This window comes from Oreochromis niloticus, linkage group LG23 (assembly GCF_001858045.2).
Source record: "Oreochromis niloticus isolate F11D_XX linkage group LG23, O_niloticus_UMD_NMBU, whole genome shotgun sequence".
NCBI classification, from domain to species: Eukaryota; Metazoa; Chordata; class Actinopteri; order Cichliformes; family Cichlidae; genus Oreochromis; species Oreochromis niloticus.
This window is the reverse complement of record NC_031986.2, coordinates 34,985,122-35,004,739: the sequence shown is the minus strand read 5'-3', so window position 1 is coordinate 35,004,739 and position 19,618 is coordinate 34,985,122. Positions and strand designations below refer to the sequence as shown.

The following is a 19,618-nucleotide window of genomic DNA, read 5'->3' as shown; positions in this document are numbered from 1 at the left end:
GAAGCAGCATTAGATCAATAACATAAAACAAAATAACTGTAACATTAAAACTCATAAATAAAAAGGCCAAAGTCAAGGATCGTGTCCACAGAGGGACTGGGGCCGAAAGATGCTGCTCTGACCTTGTGTGTGATGATCAGCTGTGGTGGTGGAGGTGGTGTAGGTGTAGTTTGCTGTGCTGGCCCGTCGCTCTGAGGGCTGACACTGGCGGTGACGTCATGGTCGTTGTTTCGAATGTCGGGAGCTAGCGCTGGGTAGGAGGCCGCGCGCTCTGCTGGGGACACAGCTCACTCAAATCTGAACCCCTCCGTCGTCGACAGCCGCCGATTAACTACGTTTCAGGTAATGTCTTCATCTCCGACTGATTCGGCAGATTCCCGGGATGCGGTACCGGTCATAAACCCAGCCGGGACGCTGTCGGGAGGCGCTCTAGTTTTGGGTTGGCTGATTGCGTTAGCAACTCGGCTAACAGATAGCCCGCTAACACTAGCGTTTATTCGATTGAAAAGCCGCGATCTGCGTATAGTTCGTCACCAAGGACGCTGTAGCTTTTAACTTTCGTGTTTTTCACGATGACACGGGGCCACCGGTCGAGTTTCGTCCTTCCTTTTACACCGGTATGCAGTGTCAGACAGACCAAACGTCCAGCGAGGCTGTTTGCTAATGTTTGCTGTGAGCTATTCAAGCACAGGACGCCAATTGTTTTCTTGTGCGGACAAACTCGGACTGGGAACAGCCAGCTGGAAGTTGTTCGGCTAAACTGCAAGCAGCGCACTTTTAACGTTTGCCAGCGCGTCGGTATTTAGGGTTTCGTACTGACGGGGTTTTTGTTTTAGTCTCGTTGTCTTTTTCGCAACTTTCTCCATGACCAAAAACGTCTTGTGCGGCGGAAGAAAGCGTGAAACAGCTGAGTTAGCGCATGTTTCACACACCGTCATTTACCTTCTAGGGTGTGTGTGCGGCTCTTTGGACCTTTTGTTTCCGTCACCGTGCACAGCTCTCCGTGTTTGTTCAAACTAATCCCACAGCTTCCTACTTTTAAAACTCGTGCTTGCTTTGATGTTGTAAGAGGTGCAGTACATTCGGCGAGCCGTTTCACTGGTATTTCTATTCCTGCTACGTTTTTGTGTTTTCCAATAATTTTGGAGTATAGTTTATTTATTATTAGTATTTTCAGTGTGCCAAAGCCCAGGCCTGATTTTGTAGTAGTCGTGGACTTTGGCCTTCAGAAGTTGGGGTTGGTCTTAATTTTGGTTTATGAAGTTATAAACCTGCGACAGACCTTCATTACAGCTGCAAGTAGTGGACCATAACCTTTAATTCACAAAGACCTCTTTTCCACTTGTCCAGTGCCTAATCTAGAGCTGGTTCAGTGCATTCCAGTAAAAGGGGGGGGGGAGAATGACTACTTTCTGTGCCAGAAAAGTGTGAACCAGCTCAGTGCTGCAAATTTACTGGTGGTAAAAGTTGAAAGGGGCTTCAGCTAGAAAGTAACAGTATTTGCCGATTAAGCCTCAGGATTAGTCTGCTGTGATTGTCCTTTTCTTTAAGCTATGTAAAGATCAGTCCTCGAGCCTTTCAGAGCTGGACTGGCTCTGTGTCGGTGCAAAAGAGGTAAAAGAAGTCATGATGTGCTCAAACTCTACTCTCATGCTGCAATGCCAATCTCCAAGCTCTTTTAGCTCCAACCTAAAAGCTTTGTAATCAAACAGGGACTGCTAATTATTCTCACTAACTTCTGCAACCCCATTTTCAGGATTATCCTCTCCCATCCCCCTTACCCCCTCTGTCAGAGCATGGCTCAGGAGACCAATCAGACGCAGGTGCCAATGCTTTGCACTATGGGATGCGGTTTCTATGGTAACCCCCGCACCAACGGCATGTGCTCGGTCTGCTACAAGGAACACCTGCAGAGACAACAGGGAGGGGGGCGGTCCAGCCCCCCTGGAGAGAAAGGTAGGAAGATGGGAGAGACATGACCTATAAAAAGCAGGGGTCTGCTGGATAAGGGTGTACCAGGTGAATAAGTCAGGAGCTTTTAAATGAGAGTCACTCAAAAAGTGCACTGGAAATAGGGAGCCGAACTAGCTAAAAGGGGCTGGAGAACAGAGGTAGCATTAGCTGCCTACACTGTGGCATCAGAAAGCAAGAGAGTTACATTGCCATCTGTTGTTGTACATTAACTCAAAGTGCATCTGATCATGGTAAACAAATACATGTAGGGAATGTCAAGACGCTTAGAAGCAAGTGGAAAGTCATCCATGTGTGAGGCAACAACAGATTTTGTGTCATTTGTGGTATCTGACTGTCCTCCTCCCCCCTCCCCGACACACACACGTGCACACAGCTGCTACTTCACCAGCGGGATCACCAGGGTCGGCCGGTGCAACTGTGGAGAGCACAACCTCAGAGGCGGGTACAGAGGTGGCAGGAACCCCACCTGAGGAACAGACAACCAGGTATGCTGAGTTACGCGTAGAAAAGCGCCGAGAGCCGTGTTGTTTCATTGAGTCATTGTGAATCAGTGTTTTAGATATGATTCATCAAGGAAAAATATACTCCGTGTTGGCTCTTTGACTAGTCCAGTCAGTTCATACTAGTACAGCAGCTTGCCTCTGCAGAAGGCAAAGCGGGTAAGCAGTTGTGTGCATATTTATTTATGAAAATAAAACCTTCTGTCACCATGGTGCAGTCATTTTCTGGGTGAAAACATTTTTACCTTACCCTGACGACCCTAACCTTCTGGTAAGAACTTTTCAGCTATTTCAATTTGCACGTCGACATTGACAGGTGAGGTTGTGATGAGCTTCTGATGATTATCAAAAGCCAAATTAAGTGTACAATGGGCTGTGTTGTCATTGACACTGGAAGAAAATTAGCTAGAGGATGGTGTAGTTTAAAACTTAGCTTGAGGTCCTGTTCTGAAAAACTGCAGTGTAATGCTGAATAATTTTTTGCTGGCCAAGTTCTTTTTCTGCTATTCGGCGGTTTGAAGGGCCTCTTTTATAATTTGCTTTAACTTTACCAGTGGGCTAACCTTTTTAAATGTTAAAAAAAGATTTAATTCATGCCATTGTGAGGAAAGTGTGATAGGTAAGAAAAGTTCTGCGAGGCTCTTGAAATTGCTAAAAATGGTTTTATATTGCAGCGTGTGCACTGGATCTGTTTCCTCCCGAAGGGGACAAAACCAAAGCAAAGAGAGTACCAAGATAAATTTAATCATTTCAATTCTTTTTTGTTTTTGTTGTTTTTTTCAGTATATTTATTTAATCTAAACTGAAATTTACGGACTTGATTTGATGCCCTGTTAGTCCCAGCTCCACCAGCCCAGTAACTCAACAGATGACAGCTATGAGCATCTCCCAGGATTCAGGAGCTGTGGATTCTGATCGAGCAGAGGCCGAGGAGGGTGAAGAGGAGGGTACTTCAAACAGCACAGGTAAACATCGTAGAAAGCAGTAGTTCATTCCCTACCCACCGTCCACACGGTCGGCCCTACTCAAAGCAGAGGAGGACACTATTAAGAACTGCTGCGTGAATAAACAATGGGACGCACTCGCCACCCTGTTCCAGAAGCATCCCTGAAGTGATAAACACAATATGCTCTGTGATGACTCCATTGGTTTCCCCGTTTTATTTCATTTTGCCTTCTGCTTTGTGGCATGTTCTGTGTTACAGTCAAATAACTGTGGAAGGCAATCGTGCCAGAGTGTTTTTAAGTGTCTTAAATAATATTTTATAAAGCTTAAGTTACGGCCTCTGACCCGGCTAGAATATTTGATTGGTTGAAGTTAATTGTGTTGTCTTTTTTGCATATGCATAAATAAACATACAGCTGTTTTACATACGGTTGTGTTGTTTTTTTCCCCCACTAGAGCCAGTCGGGGAAGCTGCGCAGGCTTCGTCTGACGGCGACCAGACTCCTGATAAAAACAAGAAAAAGAATCGTTGCTTTTCTTGCCGGAAGAAAGTAGGACTTACTGGTAAGTGAGGGAAGAATTTCACTCGCGTTTCTTATCTGTTTATCCAGTGTTTTATGAGTCAGCCCCTAATAAGACATTGATTTGATATGTGGTGCAATGTCAAAGACATCTTTAATATTCTCCGTCTGCAGACCTTTTGGAGCTAAACCTGTTTTTAAAGGACATAAATGACAGCTGCACACAAATGATTCTCATGTGCATTTATTCTGTGATGATCGCTTATGTACAGCGAGCGACATACTGCACTTAAGTGATACATTTCACAGTGTGGAGCTCGGTTCTTTTTTTACCTCATAGGAGACTCTGAGACTTAATAGCAATGATTATATATCAGCTTAATTGAGACCACATCCTGAGTTAGCATGTAAAAATGGGCTCAGTCAAACTGAATTTGTATCAGTGTAAGAATAAGTCTGCAAAATAATCGGGATGTTGTAGGACTGGGTGATGCATTTCTTTCTTTATTTTTTAATATAGCCTCAGTCTCCCTCTGCACCTCGAGCTGACTCCATTTTCCTGCAGCTTGGAGAGAGACACAGGGCTGTTCCCAACAATGAAAAATAACTCTTTAGTTTACGGATAGACAACATGAAAACTGAGTTTTCATAATGTGTGTGTGTGAAGTCTGTGAATTTTACCTCACTGAAGTTGAAAGATCTGAACCAAGTCATGTGGTGGGATTTACCGACCTAACAAGGCAGCAGTCAAGGAACAATTGCCGTGTTTTTGTAAGGTCAAATGAATGTTTTTGTCAGTGGCGTCTTAGTAGTCTGGTCTGATGGCAGGTAATGCATCTAATATGCTGTATATAAACCCAAACATATGTGGGTTTTACTGCTGGCCCTATCTACTGCAGCACATAGTTTCCTTGCTGCTCTGTCCTCGTCTGCTCTAACACACTGATTTGGGGTCAGCACCCGAGAAATGAAACAATCCCAAATTGAAGAAAATAGCCATTCTGCCCCAAAATAATGAGATGTGAGTTTTGGTCTCTGGTGTCCAGATACATGTGATGTCTATAATAAAGCGTCCAAGTTTAATTGACCCATTTGCTTCTTTTTCCTCAAGGTTTTGACTGTCGCTGTGGCAACCTGTTCTGCGCCATCCATCGTTACTCTGACAAACACGACTGTCCCTATGATTACCGGAGCGCAGCCGCTGCCCAGTTACGCAAGGAGAACCCCATCGTGGTGGCTGAGAAGATTCAGAAGTTATGAGGACTGAGAGCAAAAAAGAAGTTTCTGACTTTGTGAATTTGAACAATGGCGACTTGGATGAAAACACCTGATATCGTGGCTTCATTTGTTCATGGTAGTGTAAAGCGGGAGGGGTGGGGGTGGTGCGGTCGCAGCCACAGTCCAGACACTTCCCTTACTAGCATCTCCCTCTCTCTCCACTTGTGACTGCAGCGTGTGTGTGTGTGTGTGTGTGTTTGTATGAAAGTGTGTGTGTGTGCGTGCACATTTGCTTGAGAGCTGGGGAGAGAGCCATGAGGGCTTGGTGGACATTTGCCGTGGGAAGGGCAGGAATTTGATTTTTACCCCTTTTTTTTGTTGTTGTTTTTCCACTTAGCGGGATCGTGTGAGTGTATTTTTATACAATCCCTGTAGGTAGCTGAAATGAACGAGGATAAGCTGTTAAGGAATGTGTCAATCGGGATAATGACAGAAACACATTTAGGGGGTCTAGTGACTCGTATATCAGCAAGACCTTTAAAGGGCTTTGGAATATAGTATTTTATCCCAGACTGAAAAATGATGTCAACTACTTGTCAAATTGGCAACTCCTTTACTCTGTGGGCGACCACATGTAGTACTCCAAAGTCTGAGTTTTCCACATACGTCTCTCTTTGATATGTAGGCTTGTATGGATACTGGGTGCATGAAGAGTCATTGGAAGGGGAAAGCCGGGGAGGGAAACAAACAACCTTGACTTAACTGTGTGATTGAATTATTTTTTTTCTTCTTTATTTTAATGAGCGTATGACATCAGAAGATCTATATTAATATATTGTAGTTAGCTTGAATTGTGTGATTGCATTCTATTTATTTTTTATCGTTTGGTTGGTCTGTGCTGGAGGATTGGCAGCATGTGTCCGCAAATCTTTAACGATTTGCTCTTAACTTTTACTTCGATTATATTTAAGTAATTCCATCCCGATTATGTAACCAGTGAAGAAGAAAATGCGCGCCCGAGCTCTGACGTGACGGAGCGGAGCCGGGCCGAGCCGCTCGGAGGGAGCGAGTGCAGTAGGATGTCAGTCATTAAGGCTTTGGGTATGAAGCACAACGACGTGTGTCAGCTGCAGAGCACAAGCTACGGTGCCACGCCCGCTCAGTTTTGTTCAGCATTCGGGTCAATTGCAGTTTATATCCGAGCTGTATCGCAGCCTTGCTAATGAAATTGCCTTGTCGAGTTGCTGAGATTTTCCTTCTTCGGTATGGCGGCGCGCTCGCCTCGAATGACCTTTTATGTTCTTTGGAGCCAGTATGAAGCTCCACGTTTCTCCTACCACCAGCAGACCACTGACACATGCTGAATGAAAACTGACCCGGGTCGCAGTTGCTCTCATAGATGATGACGTACGTTCTGCTCAGCGTTGCAGTGCCGCAGAGTTGCGTGCTGTGCTTTTACAGTGTGCTCAGACTGCTTCTAGCTAGCTTCTTCTAGGAAGATCAGTCCCACGTGCATGTGTGCAGTCAAACACGCGTTGCTGTTTTGTGACCGCGTAGTTTGAAATGAAGCTGGAATGTTCAAAAAGTCGCACAGCAGTAGCACAATGCATGGCCGGAACCATAAGGTTCCCGTAAACAGGACTCTGTTTTGTTTTTTTTCCAAATGTAAATACCATACAGCTCCTCTTCTTATAGTATAACCTCAATGTAGATTTTTGCCAGGTAATAAAGGTGGGGAATTAAGGCAACAAATAGTACTCTCTGTATTAAAGTGCTTTTCATAATTATCCAAAAAATTGTGCTACAACTAGCACTGATGCTTCCCCATCTTGTTTCCTAATTTTTCAGGTTTTTACGTGTAATGTTCAAATTGTTTAATAACCACTAGTATCCCCCTGCAGGCCACGTGGTTTCTATTACCATACTAGCTACATTCTTAACCAGCCCCCCCCCCTCCCGAGCTATATTAACGTTGCTGAATAACAGAGTATCTCAGTCAGTGCTTTTATCCTGTTACTGATTTGTAGCAATAGCGATATTACTGAAAGTTTAAAGGGCCCCAAGCAAGAAATAGAGGGCCGACTGAGGGTTCATCTTTTCATTATTAAAAGCTTTCCCTGTAAATGTTGCTTGATGCGGTTCATTATATATTAATGAAAGCTGGAGAAAAGTTGCATTTGAATTTTCAGGGAATGCAATTTAAAAATAATCCACCGCAAAAGGCGAGGGAGAGGAATAACACTCCTCCGTGTGTCGGCTTAGTTCTGCCTCTTCTGATTGAAAAAGAGCCTTCGTCGAGTCTTTGTGTTAATGGCCGACGTGATGACTTGGCATGGCAACGCCAAGACGTTTTGCCGTGGATGAGTTGAGCCCGTAGTGACGGTGATTTAACTTCTTCCTCCGTCACACCAACAGTGTAAATTTCGACTTGAGAAGGTGTTAACTGTGATATTCAGGGGGACGAGTGGTTGGTGCTGCTCTGCAGTTCGGTGTGTTTTAGACACAGAATTCTCAGACTTGCTGGGTTGATGATTATAAAACATCGTTGCATACGGTAAGCTCGGTTTTCCTTTACAGATTAATTGTCTCTTCATAGGAGAATTTTCCTGTGATGATTGTTCAGTTATGTAAATCATGGGGGGTTTCATGGTTTACGCTCATTTTCTATTGACTGCTCATATCAGTGCTCCAAACGTTTCAGCATGTTTTTCCTGATAAATGTGAGCAGTTTGAATGTAAACCACCACAAGTCACACGAGAAGTTGTATTGCCGTCAGACTGACTGTCCGTTGGCCGACGATGGTTGTCTTTATGTGATTTGAGACATTTGAATCATTCAAATCTTTTGACTGTTTGACTTGCCACCAGCAATTAGGGCTACGTGACCTGAGTAACTGAGATATTATCAGTGCATATACTTGTGTTTTTTTTCCCCCTTTTCTGTTGCATTGATTATTGTTTGATGTTCTCACACCTTTCATAATCAGTGTCTTCATCATGCACTGGTTTTGATTGAGAATAATAAACCTGTGAGTTAGGGTGAATTTTCTACAGCTTCACTGCAGAGATAAAGACATATTATTCTGTCTTTCAAGATGAGCTTTAGGGACTTGAGATGAAATCTACGATGTTCACAGAGGTGTAGTTGCCATCCCTTGGCACTCCAGTCCCCCAGAAACACCACCAGATATCTTTTTATTTTATTTTTTCTTTTAAGAGTTAGGATTGTATGATGTGTAAGAGTAAGTATAAACAATAAAATCACAAAGTTTATTTTAATTTACACTTGTCGTTTGTATTTATTTGTCTTAATGTATGCTAAATAAATACTCATTTTTAAATCCAAGCCCCTTGCACTCTGCTTTAGAAGAAAACCTCAGTATTTCACTGTGATACAAGCTGCATGTGGAGATGTGGAAATATACGCGTTTTTACAGCTAATGTAGTTGTGCTGTTATCACCACAGCGGGAATAGCGTTGTATTTAACGGTTATAAATGATTTTTCACATTTTGTAAAGCCATCAGGTGGGCCAGTTCGTAGCCTTTGGAGGTCTTGTTCTAATCTTTCGGCAGTTTGACAGCCCTGCCCTTAGAGGGAGGTGCGCCACAGGTCAATAAAGGTTTCTGAGTTATCACCTTTATCCATACTACTTTCAGATCTCCCAGAATGCTTCTGTCTATAGAACAAGGGCTCACTTTGAGTATGAACATGCTTCTGCACTCATGAAATCATTCCCAGGTCAACACGTACAACACCAAAACATAGAATGAGGAAATATCTTTTGAAGGAATGCCTCAAAGCCTTTCTCTAGCACATGGAGAACCGGTTAATTTTTTCATTTATTCTGTTATCTGTCTGAGTAATCTGAGTTTGATATAGGCTATTCCTGTGTTATTATATGTATAATTAAGCCCGTTTATTTACATGTATAAGACATCCATCCTACTTCCGTCATGATTTAGTCATTAAGGTTAACAATTACAAGTTACACTCTGGGCAGTAGCTTTGTTGTTTGATGTCATTCAGTGTTTAATAAAGTGCCAAAAACTGCTCCACTGATCAGACATTTAAAAAAGCAAAAAGAAAGCAGGCGATGGGATATGTTAGGAGTGAATTCGGATGAGCAGAGGTGTTCCTTTTTCAAAGGGTTAATTCAAACTAGCTTTCCAAAAATCATTAACATTTTTCTAAAAATTTCAGTAACAGTTGCCAAACCTGCTTTGCCAGTTGTGTCAGCCTGTTTCCTTATTGTCAGCTGTTACAGAGAATAATTTCCTTATACTAGATCCAATAATTAAACCCTGGACATCCAGCGTCTACCTAGATGCTTCAGCTGGCCCGATTAGACCAGGGCCCTGTGGGTTTGTACTGATGTGCCTAATGGACCTTGAGCATATTACAGCCATATTTGTGTTATTAAATATAATCCCTGAGTTTCCTGCTGTGACATATCAAAATATCTGCTGTGAATCTATGAATCATTCATGGCTGATGCAGATTTTTGGGTATCCAGAATGTGACCTTAAAAGGTCTCGATTCATTACTGTAAGAAAATTGGAATTTCAGCTGATGGTCATAGTAACATGTTTTAGAAAAGAAACATTAGATATTCCTTTAAATCTTTTCTTTCAGCTGATCTCTTTAGGGCTCGCCACAGCAGATAACTGCCTTGATTGCCCCTTTTCCCAGCATCCTCTTCTGTCACACCAACCCTTTGCATGTCCTCCTTAACTACATCCATGAACCTCCTCTGAGGTCTTCCTCTTTTCCTCCTGTCTGAGAACTCCATCTTCATCATCCTTTGTCCACTATATTCACTCTCCCTCCTCTGCACACGTCCAAACACTGAGCTGTCCCTCTGATGGATTCATTTCTAATCCTGTCCATCCTGCTCACTTGCAGAGAAGATCTCAGCATCTTCAGCTCAGCCCCCAATTTTTGTCAGTACCCCTGTCTCCAAACCACGCATGACAGGAAGTCTCACTGCCATCTTGTAAATCTTCCCTTTGACTCTTGCTGCTATCCTCCCCTCATAAATCACCCCTGACACTTGTCAGTTCCAGTGCAAAGGTGGATCTCTCAAAATCTGTGCAAAAATAACTGAAGTAAAGGTGTGGGTGTGCAGGGCTGTTTTAACAAGGCCATGATTGGCCTACATAACAGGTTGTAAAGCTGACACTTGCATTTCTCTTGAATAGATTGTAAAGGTGGCTCCTGAGCCAGCAAAGCTCTGTGTGTGTGTGTGTGTGTGTTAATATAAACTGTTGGGGAGAGTTACAGCTTTACAGCGTTGCCCTGTGGGAGACCCACCTTCCTTTAGGACACATTTACTTTAATTATTGGTTATGGTCAAACTTCCTGTTAAAAGGGATTTCTTCCTTCCCACTGTTAGGAAGTACTTGGAAGTACTTACAAGTATATATTACTGTATACTTGTATTCTATTGTACATATTGTATGTCTTATTCCTCTGCTCCTCTGTCTCTCTTGCTGCACTGAGCATGTGTATGACAAAAGAATTTCCCTCGGGATAAATAAAGTTCTTCTTATCTTATCTTTATCTTATCTTGATCATTGATTTTTTTTGGGTGTTGGTGTTTTTCTTTGTATTTTTTACTTACATCTTTACAATATAAAGCTTCTTGGGGTGACTGTTGTTGCGATTTGACTTTATATAAATAAAACTGAACTGAGAAATTAAAGGGGATATAAGCTGTTAACTGAATTGAGATCACACATAGATCCATTAGGGCACAATGTGCTCTTTATTAAATAAAATTAGTTGTAAGTAGCACATATCATCTTTGATGAATCAGCCGGGTCTCCAAGTAACTGCGATGACACTTGGATTATGAGAAATACCGTGAACTGAGCTTCTTTATCTTTAAAGATACAAATTAACAATCAAGTTCAAACGTGTCACCTTTTACAGCGCCGTCATCCGCGCTGATAACACCTTTCCCATAATTGTCCAATGGAAACTTCCTGCGTCACATCCGGTCAGCTGTCACTTCCGGATGCGGTGAAACAGCGGAGAAGTAGGAAAACACCGCATCTGTGTGGATTAATAACGACAGCCAGGGCTGTGTATAAACGGGGAGGACACGCCAGCAGCGTCCAGAATGGGCTCGCGGACAGAAGCGTTCACACCGGGATCTGCGTTTTAACGGCGCTTTACGTCACAGCGCGAGCCCGCTTTTACCGAGCAGCCGTATTTGTGTCTTCTTGCTAGCTTAAGCCAGCGTAGCGTTAGCTGGGACGCGCAGAAAAACAGCGTCTCTCCGGGAGGCGAGGGGAAGACTTGTCCCTACTGTTGGTCTTCATCGGTCACTCCTTCGGACAGAGGGACAAGGGGCACAGAGGGACATCTCTGTGTTCGTGTATAAAGTTAGTTTCGGTCACTTTGAGGGCAGGACTTTTATTGGAAACGAGTCTCCCAAACTGAGAAGTCGGGATCTTAAACTAAAACCAGCTGCTGGTGTTTTTATTTATTTAGCTCTCCAGGACGCGTTTGGAGAGAAAAGCGCGTCGTTCGTCTGTCCCAGCGCATAAAATGAGTGGAATGTGGCGTTCAGGGACTACAAAGGAAAGCCAGCAGACACTTTGTAAATAACACTTCCCTGTCAGCCGGAAGGCTCCAGCTCTTTTTCCTTGTTCAGCTGACAGGGCTGCAGGCAGCGTCCCGAGTTTGAATTTGGGTCAGGCTGAAGGAAGACTTCCTTGTTTGTTTCGTTTCAGCACAGCTCGTTTCTCTTTGACCAGGCTTCAACTCAACAGGTAGGTCTGCTGGTTCACACGGGGGGGGTCACGTTGGTCCCCGTGTACGTGCATTTATTCTCACTCATGACTTGTAATAAAAACAACGAGCATTAGTCACTGTGGTTTACCTGGAACTCTGTAAAGATCAGTGTGAAGTATGAAGAAAATACGATGGGTCTGTGGCTCAAGTCTGTTAAATCATTTAACACATTTAATATATGGTCTATCACAGCTGCAAAAGCCCAGGTTGGCATTCAAATTTCTTAAAAAAAAACAACAACAAACAAAAAAAACCAGAAACTTATTCTGTGAATAATTATTGAGCCACATTTAAGGAGATTAGGGCGCTCAAGGTGGCAGACTTTTACAGATTATTATTGTTGCTGGGTAACTTTTTTTTTTTATGATTGACAGTGCATTAATTGAGTTCCTCTAATTTAATGTTTGAAATGCTTTCTGCCAAAACTGGTTAGACAAATCATCATCCCCATTGTAGGCACCCACAGACTAAGGGCCTTGTGCATTAAATTGTAATAAGTGTTTCATTGTGTTAACGTTTGCATGATGTGACTTCATTTGCACAGTGATCCTCTTGTCTGTGTTCTTCTTCTCAGTGAAGGATGAATGGCCTCTCTCTCAGTGAGCTCTGCTGCCTGTTCTGTTGCCCGCCTTGCCCGAGCCGCATTGCAGCCAAGCTAGCTTTCCTGCCCCCAGAACCCACGTACACCTTTCTGCCAGACCCAGAGGCGGGCCCTGCTGCGTCAGGGGCGACGGGGACATCCAGCCTGCGGGCGCGGAGCGGCGCTTCGGTTGCTGGAAGCGGGGGGACCGGGGCCGTAGAGGGGGGATGGAAGCTTCACCTGACGGAGCGAGCAGAGTTTCAGTACTCTCAGAGAGAGCTGGACATGACGGAGGTGTTTCTCACTCGATCCAGCCGAGGGAACCGAGTCGGCTGCATGTACATTCGCTGCGCTCCTAATTCCAGGTAAATGGAATTAGCTGTCAGCTGTGACTGACAGGTATGTCACACTCGCTCTGAAGCATTTAAACCGTCTTCTTCCTCAACAGTCCTCTTCACGCCCGGGTTTGCTTTCTTTTCTTTTCTTGTTGACTCAGCTGACGCAAAGATTTTCTCTTCCTGGTTTTTTTCTGTAGATCATGGCACACCCGTCAGACTTTATTCTATTGTTTTTATTCTTTCTCATTATTTTCTCTGCTTGTTTGGAGAGCCCTAAAGTTGAATTTACTGTTGTTCGTGATACTGATCACAGTAAAAAAGATTTTCACACTCCCTGACAAGATAACAGTTTCCAGTCAGAGACAAAACATTTGCAGCTATGTGGCGTGATTGACTTTATTGGCCGTTGTTGGTAAATGGCTTTATAAGAGGAAATAACCTTCTTCATCCTAGAAGGTTTGACAGTATTTTATGAGATGTAAAAGAATTTAACTCTAACTGCTACTGATTAATTTACCAAATGAATTAAAAAGAAATGGACAGGCTTGTGTTACAGTCCATTTATCTTGCATTAATGTGTCTCTAGTATTACAAAGAATGATCCCAGGCCTGACGTGATATGGCAGAGTCATTGTTTTGCTGCTTTCTAAGTGGAAAGGCCAAGAGCAAAGCCACGGGCTGCAAGAGCTCATAAACAAAACCACAGAGGGAGAATTTCAAAACAGTCGGTGTGTAGAAAAAGTATCAGGTTACTCCAGAGAGCACAACACGCATTCATGAATAACAGCCAAGGGCTAGATACCCAGCGTTCACAGTGGATACCCTGCTTCTCAGGTTATACTAAATGTCTGGAAGCAAGAGTCCTTCGTGGTAAATAATCCTTCAACCTGCAGCAGTTTTATAGAATCAAGTACCTTTTTGATTTAAACAGCAGGTTACTTGTGATTTGATTAATTTCTGTGCACAGTTGTTTGTCTGTCTTAAAAAAAAGTTCTGTGTTTAGCTATGCTATTGTTGGCAATGCTAAACAAGAATATTTCTCATGTAACCACAATGTAGTTCTCTATATATCATATTTTTCTGATAAGAGCACAGCAGAGGCTGGATCATTGGCTCCAGTGCTGATAGTGATTTTTATTTATTTATTTTAAAGGAAATAGGAAAACCAACAAGCGTGCACCTGTCTCTGTCTGTTAGCTCCTTACTAACCCTTCGTCTGAATCATTCCTGCAGGTTTACGGTGCTTTTCTCCCACGGCAATGCAGTTGACCTCGGCCAGATGAGCAGTTTCTACATCGGCCTCGGCACTCGCATCAACTGCAACATCTTCTCTTATGATTACTCGGGCTATGGCGTCAGCACCGGCAAGCCCTCCGAGAAGAATCTGTACGCAGACATAGATGCTGCCTGGCACGCCCTGCGTACACGGTATGTGATGATGCAGTTGGCCCAAACGTGTCCTTCTAGGTGTAATTTTGTTATTCCAGGTGAACTTGTTCTGTCAAGATGGGGCATGAGTTTACAAAGGATACAGCTGAGATCAAACGATGTTTAAAATGTGCACAGGCAAAAAATGCCTTTACTGTGAGAAGTACTAAAGAAGAGAAAAAGCAGAAAACGGACGTTCGAATAAAGGGGCGTGATGACGGGGTGAATAAAGGTGGTGGTGAGGACAGAGCAGAGTGAGGACAGATGCTGTGGGAATAAAGAAGAGAGAGATGGATGGATGAGGGAAGGCTAAGGGGTGATGTATCTCAAGGGCGTTGTAGGGTGATGAAGTGTCTCATTAACAGAAGCAGCGCTGTGCTAATGCAGCTGTAGCCCGGGGGTTACAAAACAGAGCGCTAACTACAGGTTGGCTCATGTAAAAGTCACCGTTGTGTGTCATTCTTTACTCAGGTTTCAATTTCAGCATGTTGAAAATATGCATGTGCTTTCCGAAATATAAAGGTTTCCGTGAAGATACTCCTGTTTCAGAAGAATTTCACCGTTAGTAAACTTTTGTGTCGTGTGTGGGCTCGTGGGAAGTAAAAGATTCACTCATTAACGGAGCTGCGAATAGTCATGAAGTGAAATAAAAATTTGAATTTTTGAAAAACTGGTTAGTCGTTTTTGGTGACTATAAAAAATGTACCTGACATTTGACCTTTGACCCTTAAGGAGCAAAATTCTTTTTGAAAAATAACCAAAGAATTAATGAAAGTACTGTCAGTAATCATTAGTACACCAAAGGTAATGTTTGTGGTTTTGGCTGCTCTCTCTCGTCTGTATTACACGTATTTTTTCTTTCTTTTCATTTCTAACCAGGTATGGCATAAGCCCGGAGAACATCATCCTGTATGGGCAGAGCATCGGTACAGTTCCCACTGTAGACCTGGCGTCACGGTACGAGTGTGCCGCCGTGGTTCTTCACTCGCCTCTAACATCTGGTATGAGAGTAGCGTTTCCTGACACAAAGAAAACCTACTGCTTCGACGCTTTCCCCAAGTAAGAAAGAGTCTTCTTACTGTTCACATGTTTTGTATGTATGAAGCTATTCATTACAGCATTTTGTTTACAAACAAAATGTTAATTTGATGTGAACTGGTTTTGTGTTTGCCTGCGTTGTCCAATTAAAATGATGTTTGATAAACTGCAGAATATCAAACACATCATTGTAATTGGCTGTGAAAGCCGTATATATGATGCATGCTCGGTCATCCAGGTAAGGAAATCCCAGACAGTTGAGCCATTATGCAGCTGTGAGTCAGCTGAGACTGTATAAGTCACGTGGATGAGCTGGAAACAGGATCGGCTTTCTATACTGCCCTCTATCTGTTCGTGCTTCATCTTCTTTCTTGCTGTCTCTGAGTAGGGTGTTTAAACGTCATGCACAATCTGTGTGCCCTGACTGTTTGACTGCCTGTTGATATTTTCACATTATTATTAATCTGTCAGCAGAAAAGCATGATTCCCACTTAGACTTGTGAAAGTGTGTTTGGTCCAGGGAAAACAGACGTGCTGAAAGAAAAGCTTCTCTTCTTCTGAAATGCTGTTTGAATTATTTATTTGTTTTTCATTTTTTCAGTGTAGTGAGTCTTATTTGTTGGAAAATCCTGTTGACATTTTTTTTTTTTTTTTTTTTTTTGAACTGGAAAATCACGAAGGCAAGGTTGAGTGCATTTACAAACCACTCACACTTATACTGGGTGTACTGGTATCGACTGGATGATTGATAATATCTGCTGATTTGTAGGTTATGATTCGTGGCTGCTCTTCCTCACTATGGAAATGCATTGCTATTATGACCACTAAAAGCACTTTGCAAGACACATCTAACCGTGCATGCTTACATTGCTGCGGAGCTCACACTCACACAGGTGACTACGTTAGGATCCCCGACATGTTTGTTCTGTGGGAGATGTGAACTCCCCAGGGTAAGGCCACCAATGGGGTTTGGACTACAAACCGTCTTTGACTGAGGTGTCTGTGCTAACTGTTGTTCCACCATGCCGCTGTTTATTTTCAGACTTTACATAATTACGTCTGGAGGACTCGTCACACACGCTGCCCTGTGTGTGTGTGTGCTCTTTTTGTTTATTTTTGAGATACGAGGTTAGCACTGATCAGTGTTTCCCTCTGTTGTGGCAGCAGGCACTTTGTTAGATGGTCATCTTGAGTGTCTTGGAGTAACTTGGAAGTTACGCACATAAATATCACCATAATTCTTTTATGTTCTTCATTTTCTTTATTTTCAGTGCTGGACAGCTGAGCTGTTTCCATTCACTTACACTGAGTAACAAACATAAACCACAGTTGGACTAACTGTGGTTGCTCAAGTCTCTCTGTAAACTTGCAGTTTTAATCCCAGTACGTGCCAGTAAGACTGTTGAAGCTCTTTGTTTTCAGTTTAACCCCACGTCCTGCCACACATGGGTGTGCAGTTGTAGTGTGGGTGTTCACTCGAATGTGTTGTTACAGTTCTTTTTTTTTTTTTTTTTTTTTTTTTTTTTTTTAAATCCTCGGCCCCAGAACGATTCTCTTGGCCACACAATAAGGACTCAGAGTCAGTAGCAGCCCATGCCAGCTTTAGCGCAGGAGCTAATCTCCGATGATAAAGTGGGCGAGGAACAGAGGTGGTAGGAAAACCAGCCACTCCCTCACTCAGGAACAAGACCCGAGTGAGGGGACTTCTGGAGAACTCAGCCTTGACCTGGAGTGGGCACTCCACCCTTTTAGAGCTGAGGGCCACGGGGTCAGACTCGATAACCTGATCTCCGGTCAGAACGGTCCACACTGTTTCAAAGCGTTCTCTGTTTCTAATTTCTGTTTTCCTCTTTTTCCATTTCAGCATTGAGAAAGTGTCCAAAATCACTTCCCCAGTGCTCATCATCCACGGCACGGAGGACGAGGTGATCGACTTTTCCCACGGCCTGGCCTTGTTCGAGCGCTGCCCGAAGGCTGTGGAGCCTCTCTGGGTTGAGGGAGCGGGACACAACGACATTGAACTCTACAGCCAGTATTTGGAGCGCCTGCGCCGCTTCATAGGACAGGAGCTGGCGGTACAGCACGGCTGACCATCAACACTACGCTCGTCATAATTACCATATTTCCCGGTCCGCTCAAAGCACCTCACCTCCTTTTGTCTGAGATGGAAACCATCTGACCCGTCTTAACCGTCCTGTGTGACGTGTGCACATACTTCAGGACGCAGTTCACCTTTAATGGACCGTGGATCATTTAGACGCAGGGGAAAAGAGGCGTCTCTTCATAATCACAGTGGAGACTGTTGGGGTTTGTGTTTGTTTGTGTGTCTTTTAGCAGAAACTTTAATAGTGCAGATGCCTGTACTGTGCAATAACATGAAAAAGAGGGAAAGGTTTTCACTGATAGATGAAAAGTAGAACAACGAAGTGATCACATGACCTGGAAAGCTCCTGTCACCACCTCAGCGTACACTTCGAGTGGAACTTCATTTCTGCTAGCAGCTTTTTATTAGAGGACTTTTGTTGAAGCAGGTATTATGTTTCATTGAATTATTGCACCTGTACAGTTAAATTGAAGCCAATTTAAACACAATATATCATGTTTTAAAGGTATTCGTTTACCTGCATTTTGTTGGCGCAGACTGCATCATCTTTAAAATCGTTTCTAACTTTCATCACGAAGGTTTGAAACCGCTCACAGCTTTTAATCTTGGGAAAATTATGCTGACATAAATATGAGTTTATATTTTGCGTCTTTAATCTTGTTTTTACGTATTGAACTTTTCGCTCAGGTAACTTTTTCGAGTGTTCGCGATTGTTTACCGCGCGGACAGCTGAAACGCCTCAGAAGATTTCATCCAGCCTAAAATCTGTCCTTCCAACGAAGCGTTCAGCCGAACTTTGATCCTAAATCTGAGCTGCAGTCCAGACCTCCAGTTTGCTGAGCCGTCGATGCCCCCTCGCGCACACATCTGTGTCCCACTGCTGCTGTGGGATTGACTGTATGAAAGAAAGACGTTGAAGAGGCTCAGATGGAAAATTCCTCCAGTTCTTTCATTTAATGGAATGCGTTCAAGTCCATTAGCCCCGTCCGTTTCTTTTAGCCTTGTTTATGTCTCGCACTGCTGGGTCACAGCTGTCGGCCTGTTCCTGCTCCTCACGGTGCGCAGAGACAAGGAGAGCAACACTAAAGTTCAACACATTACTCACCTGCACCCCGTCATCAGGGATTGTTTTTTTTAGTGAAGGCAGGGGAAGTAACCACATTCAGGTCCACATTCTGATAGTTCCCCAGTTTCGCAGGAACATCTGTGTGATCAGAGCACATGTTCTTCTTTGAACATGTCAGCAGATTTATCAGAGTTAAGCAGGAACACTAACACCAGGCACCATTTTTGTCAAACACTAAACAGATTAGTGTTTCATCTCCATAATTTAGCCTTTATAACAGCTGCTTGTATTATTATTCTGTCTATGTATACAAACCTGCATAATGATTAAAGGGGACCTGTTATGCTTATATCCATTATTAAACATCACCAAGTTTCAGACGATCTGGCGAGTCGAGGTCAGACTGCTCAGATCCTGACTCTGGTTCTGTGTGATGTCACTGAGAGCCATTGTTTATTATGATCTCAGAAAACTGATCACGTCCTGAACTCCTGCCTTTCACGAGACCCATTATAACAGCGGTCCCCAACCTTTTTTGCGCCACGGACCGGTTTATGCCCGACAATATTTTCACAGACCGGCAATAAGGTGTCGCGGATAAATACGACAAAATAAAACTAGTGCCGGTACTGAAAAAAAGAAGATTTATTCATAACACGTGAAAACCCTGAAAACCATACATTTCACACCTGAGCCTCAACTCTCGCGGCCCGGTACCGGTCCGAGGCCCGGGGGTTGGGGACCGCTATTTTAGCCTGGGAATCATGCAAAGCTACTCTAGTAGAGCCCAAGAATAGAAATATGGAGCTGGAAAGGAGCATAATAGGTCCCCTTTAAGTATCATTTTTGTTTTGTGAGGTGCGTTTTCTGTCTTCTGGGAATATTTTTTAGGAAACATTGGCACATTATTTGATTGATCTCAATTCTTCAGCTTGTTGTTGGAGAAATCTGACTAACCCGTAACAGGAGCCTGACCTGCCTCGTACCTGAAATGGTACAAACAGATGTTGGACCCTGTTGGAGTCGCTGTAGGTGGCTCTGAGGGTAAATGCATATCTGTTGTGGGGGTTTTTTCCATGTGTTTTTTTTCTTTTCTTTTCTTTATG

General features: G+C 43.4%; 2 protein-coding genes across 3 annotated transcripts; both read left to right on the top strand.

Annotated features, from left to right (window-relative positions):
- The first annotated feature begins 2 nt into the window (after positions 1–2).
- Positions 3–8,437, top strand: zgc:77486 (AN1-type zinc finger protein 5). 2 transcript variants are annotated; one of them, XM_005478740.4, is made up of 6 exons: positions 3–1,614; positions 1,757–1,956; positions 2,348–2,459; positions 3,312–3,439; positions 3,876–3,983; positions 5,052–8,437. In XM_005478740.4, the coding sequence occupies exons 2-6, from the start codon at positions 1,797–1,799 to the stop codon at positions 5,198–5,200; spliced, it is 657 nt and encodes a 218-aa protein (XP_005478797.1). In that variant the 5' UTR covers positions 3–1,614; positions 1,757–1,796; the 3' UTR covers positions 5,201–8,437. The 2 variants fall into 2 exon arrangements, with proteins under 2 accessions (XP_005478797.1, XP_003451345.1); XM_003451297.5 differs by having other exon boundaries at positions 97–342.
- Positions 8,438–10,974: 2,537 nt separating this feature from the next.
- abhd17ab (abhydrolase domain containing 17A, depalmitoylase b) lies at positions 10,975–19,000 on the top strand. Its single transcript, XM_003451353.5, has 5 exons — positions 10,975–11,936; positions 12,533–12,903; positions 14,110–14,304; positions 15,184–15,363; positions 17,207–19,000. The coding sequence occupies exons 2-5, from the start codon at positions 12,539–12,541 to the stop codon at positions 17,430–17,432; spliced, it is 966 nt and encodes a 321-aa protein (XP_003451401.1). The 5' UTR covers positions 10,975–11,936; positions 12,533–12,538; the 3' UTR covers positions 17,433–19,000.
- Positions 19,001–19,618: the final 618 nt, after the last annotated feature.